The 6,090-nt window shown below is 39.0% G+C and overlaps 1 protein-coding gene across 1 annotated transcript; it reads right to left on the bottom strand.

Moving 5' to 3' along the window:
- Positions 1–576: 576 nt before the first annotated feature.
- Positions 577–1,506, bottom strand: LOC138384426 (olfactory receptor 4C6-like). The gene has a single exon (XM_069469930.1). It carries the CDS (start codon positions 1,504–1,506, stop codon positions 577–579), a length of 930 nt encoding a protein of 309 aa, XP_069326031.1.
- Positions 1,507–6,090: the final 4,584 nt, after the last annotated feature.

The raw sequence follows: 6,090 nt of genomic DNA on the forward strand, positions 1-6,090 counted from the left end.
GTCAAATGGTAATTATACAAAGATAATTATACTTTATACTTTTGGTCATTGTTACTAGGAAAATGAAGACGTTAAGATAGAGAATAATGGCAGGAATGGAAGAAAATTCAGTAGAGTCATGGAGGGGAAAGGCTTCTCTGAGAACATGCGACTTAATCTAACTACTACTGGAAGTTAGAGAGAAACAACCACCTGCAGAGTGTGAGGGCTAATTTTCAGGTAGAGAGAAGTAAAAGCACTGAGATGGGGAAGGGCCTGTGTACTTCTAAGGCTGATGCTTAGGGAGGAAGCGGGTGAGGGCTCGAGATGTGTTTGCAGAGGTGGAGGCAGCAGTAAGATGATCAAGGAATCCTAGGAAAAGACTAGGAGACTCTGAGGCAATGGGAACTAAGGACAATCATAAAGCAGGAGAGTATCATAATCTCTAAACTGTAAATAATCTGAATCATAAATCAGAGTCTGTAGTTTTAAAAGGTGCCCCTGGCTGCCAGGGAGAATGCACAGGTTTAGTTCTCACTCACTTCTGAAAGAAAGACTTCTGCTTAGGGGAAACACTCAATGTTCTCAGCATGACAGTTACTTGCCAACCAAAGTCTCCTGTTTCATCCAAAGTTTCTTCATGGCAGTTTTCACCTCTGAATTCCTCAGGGTGTAGATCAAGGGATTTAACATGGGTGCGATGATTGCATCAGACACAGTCATTGCCTTGTCAACGGGGTAAGTGACCACAGGCCTTGTGTACAAGAAAATACACGGCACAAAGAACAACACAACCACCGTGAGGTGGGAGCCGCAGGTGGAGAAGGCTTTGTGCCGCCCTTCAGAGCTGTGAGACTTCAGGGAACATAGGATGACCGTGTAGGATGCAATCAGGATAAGGAAGATGGCCATACACATCACCCCACTGTTGAGGGTGATTAAGAGGCCTAGGATAGAGGTATCCATGCAGGCAAGTGCCAGCAACTGAAACAAATCACATAGAAAGTGATCTATGATATTAGGACCACAAAAGGGTATTTGATACATGAAGAGAAGCTGGATTGCTGCATGAATAAATCCCCCCACCCAAGCCCCTCCCACCATCAGGTGGCACACCCTAGGACGCATGATGCTGGTGTAGTGCAGGGGCTTACAGATGGCCACGTAGCGGTCATAGGCCATCACAGTGAGCAGGATGATGCCCACACCGCCAAAGAAATGCTCCGCAAAGAGCTGAGTCATGCAGCCTTCAAGGGAGATGGTAGCACTCTCAGAGAGGGAGTCCACAATTATCTTGGGGGAAATAACGGAAGAGAAGAAGACATCCGAAATGGATAAGAAAGTAAGAAAAAAATACATAGGTGATCTCAGACTCTGACTTGTGATTATGGTGACCACGATAAGTAGATTTCCAAACACTGTGGCCACATACATGATTAAAAACATGGCAGAAGATATTTTCCTCAGCTCTGGGTTCTCTACAAGGCCCAGAAGAATGAATTTTGTCACATTGTTTTTATTTTCCATTTATCACGTGCTGATATGAGTTCCAGATGAGTGTTGAGAATCCTAAAAAAGTCAACATATGATTTATCATTAGTGACTAGTTGGCTTCCTGTATTTCCATGACCTCATGGAAACTGGTGTTTTTTATTAATTTATTCACCATCCAAACTTTTGGCTTTTAAGAATGGGCTAAATAAAGAATTTAAGAAACAGATACTTCATTAATACAAGGTTTCCCCAAACCTTTTCTCCTTTCTTTCTAAATTGTTATTCCATGTGCAGTGGGTTTCTCTCCCTCCTTCTCTTACCTTTATGATTGTTACCATTAATGGCCAAATTTTTGAGCACCTGCCTCATATTGGGGGAAATTTCTCATTCCAGGCACTAAAATAATCCTGGTACTAGAATAATCCCATGATTTGCTTTGTTTTAAGTATGAAGAATCTGAATCCTGCAGAGTTTAAGAAACTTGACCAAGGTTGCATAGCTACTGAGAAGTGAAGCCCAAACGTGGACCATATTTTCTGATTCCAGAATCAGTGTCCTCAAACATCAATATTGCTTCTTCAGCAAGTATGCTGTTAGCCTATCATTCTCCAATGACTTTATATACTTTATAATTTATAAATGCACTTCATAATTTATAAATATAAATATAATATAAATACAAATTATAGTAGTAATTTATATTAGTAATTATAGTAGTAATTTATAACTACTTTATAATTATTATCCCATTTTATCTTAAAAACAAGCTGGTAAGAGAATTATTCTTTTGTGCCTTTTTTTAAAAAAATAAGATAATTCTTTTGTAATTTTGCACTTCACTTCTACATTTTAAATGATCACATACCTAAAAGTAATGATTATGTAATCTCTGGTTAATATATTGTTTAATGATGAAGTTTGCAAACCGTGATGGTCCAGCAAAAACCCAGATTCCCATATAAATGATTTGAACCCGAGTCAGTCCAGGTCATTCCTTTCAGTTTCCTTTGTCCTCTGCATGGAGCAAAGGATTCTGAGCATAATAATGACAACTAAACAATTAGCTTTTAGGCTGACCGTGTTGCTAGGCACTGTGCCAAGTATGTTAGATATATTACCTCATTTAAACCTTAGGATACCATATGAGGTAGGTGCCTGTACTGCTCCCATTGTAAAGAAAAACTGAAGTCTTGAGAAGTTAAATCTCTTGCATAATATTATATAATTATTTTGTTGTGGAGCTGACACTTTGATCACACAACTCAAATTCTTACCTACTGTGTTCCACCACAGGAGAAGAGAAGAGATTACATGGTATTCAAGGGGAGTTACTGCTGCAACCAAGAGGAAAGCTGCAATGAAACATATCTCATATTACTGGGAGTTTTTAAGCACAGACTAGATGCCTTTTCTTAGGCATTTCTCAAAAGGCATAGCTTCACATTGATATTTGGATTATACCACTCTGTAGATGCTAAAAGGTCACCCTTGGTTTCAATAACCCACTCCAGCCCTATCCCTTACACAAAGTGCAGAGCAGCCACAGCAGACTGTGGACCCGCCATATATTACTTAACCTCATCCTCCCACTGCTAGCCCACTAGCTGAGGTCTTTCTTGCAACAGCTCTTGTGAAGTAAAAAGCGTGCTGGCTCAGAAGTCAGGAAATGAGAAGTGGGTTTTATTGCAGGTTGGGTCGCTAGCATAGTCTGTTATTTGGGTGTGTTGCTGGAATCTCTGAGCCTCAGTTTCCTCACCTGCAGTGACTCTGTGCTCTTGAAACACAAACATTCAGTTTTCATTTGCATTAATGTTTTACGGCTTGGAGTAAGATTTTCTTCAGGAGTGGTTCATTTCATGTTCAAAATATTCATTCCTTTTGCAGCAATTTGGAAGGAATTGTAGACCATTATCCTAAGCGAAGTATCTCAACAATGGGAAAACAAACATCACACGTACTCTCTAATAAATTGGAACTAATTGATGGGCACACAAGTGCACAGAGGGAAGTAGTCATTGGGGGAGGAAGGGGAGAATCGGGGAGGGGCAAAAACCCACCTAAGTGGCACAGAGAACACTATTTGGGTGATGGGCACATTTATAGCCCTGACTTAAGCATTGTAACAAAAATATTTGTACCCCCTTTAATATTTTGAATTTTTTTTAAAAAAAGGAAAATTGAAAGTGCTGCTTTAGGTAATATCGGCGCCCTGTCTGTCCTTAAAGTTTGGCACCTAGAGTGACTCCCTGCTGATGTAGAACAGAATTGAACTCTTCCACCAGAAATTCAACTCCCATCACCAGTCCTCCTCCCTTACTGATGGGACTTCATTTCTTTGTCCTCTGCACTTTATTCCTCTGTCAGTCCCACCTGTTTCCTGCCAGACTCACACCCAGTTTCTTTCCACACCGTCTTTTTTTTTTTTTTTATTTCAGCAAATTATGGGAGTACAAAAGTTTAGGTTACGTATATTGCCCTTCTCTCCCCACCCCCCTGAGTCAGAGCTTCAAGCGTGTCCATTCCTAGATGGTGCGCATCACACTCATTATGAATGTATACACTAATCCCTGGAAAAATAAGCACACCATCTTTCTTTTCTCAGGGAATATTCCTGGATCCAGACACAGCAAATCTACCTCTAAGGCACAGCCAGGATACGCACTGGCTCTGTAATCTCAACCCTCCCAAACCTCAATTTCTGCAGCAGTGCAATTAGCAAAAGAGAAACTGTAGCTACTATGTTTGTATTGCCTACTAAGTATGGGCAATGATCAAAAAGCTTTTTCTCATTTAATTATCACGAACAGCAAAATAAAGTAAGCATCATGATTCTCTGGATTTTCTAAAGCAGCAACTGAGGCTTAGAGAAATTATGTAACTTTCTCATAGTTTCTTGCAGGCAACTGATGGATTCCAACTGCTACACTTCACAGGCCCCTGGTACTTTCACCTCCTGGCTCACAGAACAGCAGTGTGAGTCATAAAGCTTGGGAAAGCAGCATTGCACGTTGTTGAATTTTTCCTGATCATGACATATGTCTGTGTGTGTAGGCTTACCTCCTGCCTCTCTCTGTGTCTTCTATCAACTGGTTTTCCCCAATGGCTGTCTTCACCAGCCTGAATATTTATCCCACCTACTTATAAAACGTTTTTTCTGTATATCATTATTTCATCTCATTACACATTTCTCTTATTTCCACAGGGAGAGCTTAAGGATTGCTACATCTTTAGCACATCTCAGAGTTCCTAATAGATGAGTAAGGATTCAGTGGGCACCAGCACAATCCAAGACATTTATCAATTGGTAGGAAACAGCAGTGAGCCGTGGGCTGATGGTGCCTGCCCATCTTCCAGGTGTGAAAGCAAATCTATTATCACGGTCTGGTTGCTATTTCTCTGTCAACCAGGTCTAATGATGCCATTTACTACACATCTTCTTTTCCATTTATTCCTAGACAGACTTCAGCCCAAACCTAGAATGAAACAGTACCTTGAACTTCCAGTTCAGTGTAGAGTCTTACCATCAGTTGCCTTCATGGTATGTCCTTTCACAGTAGGTCATGGAGGAATCCTTTTCAAAAGGCTGTTCTAGTGAAGACATGGGCAATTATAATTGACTTTCTTTTCTTGGCAAGTCCACTTCCTCACGTTTGAAATTTATTTTAGTAGACAACAAGTATTTCAAAAACTTGTCAGATGTGACCTATTTTTAAAAAACAAGAGCCAAGACTAGAAAATGTAAATTAATTGCAATGGAAATAACTGTGATCTAAAGAAATAAAAAGAAAACATGATATGAGCCTTAAAGCTAGACTGTGGCTAAGAGAAAGACAGACTAGGGGGTATTCCCAGCGGATAGAACAGATGTGTAAAGGTCCAGAGGTAGGGTGAAGGGACCTTGTGCAGTCTAAAACAGAGAACAAGGGTTCAAGTCCCAAACACTAAGTTCCAATTTTGACTTCTGGAACATGTGTTAGCTGCGTAGTTTACTGAGGATTATTTATACATTTGAGTAGGCATTTGTACTTAGAAATATTGAATTTGTAGATTTGTGTATGCAATTTAATAATGTAATTGTACAATTAATAAGCCACACACATACACATCTACATTGTACTTTATATTTCAATGAATGTCCTTGATAACATTGCATGTCAATATATGAACTTTTATGGTATTGCAATTGTCTGCTATTTTAGCAATGCTGCATTGAAAATCTTTGTACGTTTGTATACATGTACATACAGTTTGCCTATGTGTATGTACAATATGGAATAAATTGATCTAAGTATTTCTGTAAGGTAATTTTTTACAATAGAATTGCAGAATCAAAGACTATGAACATTTTAAGCTTTAACATGCCTTGATAAATTCTCCTTCCAAATATTTGTTCCCACCAATAATGTAGTAGAGAGCTTTTTTCTATAATTTGTCTTTCTTCTTTATGTCTATTCCTAACTTTTCAATGTTATTATTTTCATCTTTATTATCTCATAGATACGCATTGTATATTATAAAATAATCCGAAAAATTTTCAGCAAACATGTAAGCTACTAGATAAAATACAGTGACAGTTATTTTTGGTCTAAGTAGATTCACCAATGTACTCAAATAATA

This window comes from Eulemur rufifrons, chromosome 6, assembly GCF_041146395.1.
Source record: "Eulemur rufifrons isolate Redbay chromosome 6, OSU_ERuf_1, whole genome shotgun sequence".
Lineage (NCBI taxonomy): Eukaryota > Metazoa > Chordata > Mammalia > Primates > Lemuridae > Eulemur > Eulemur rufifrons.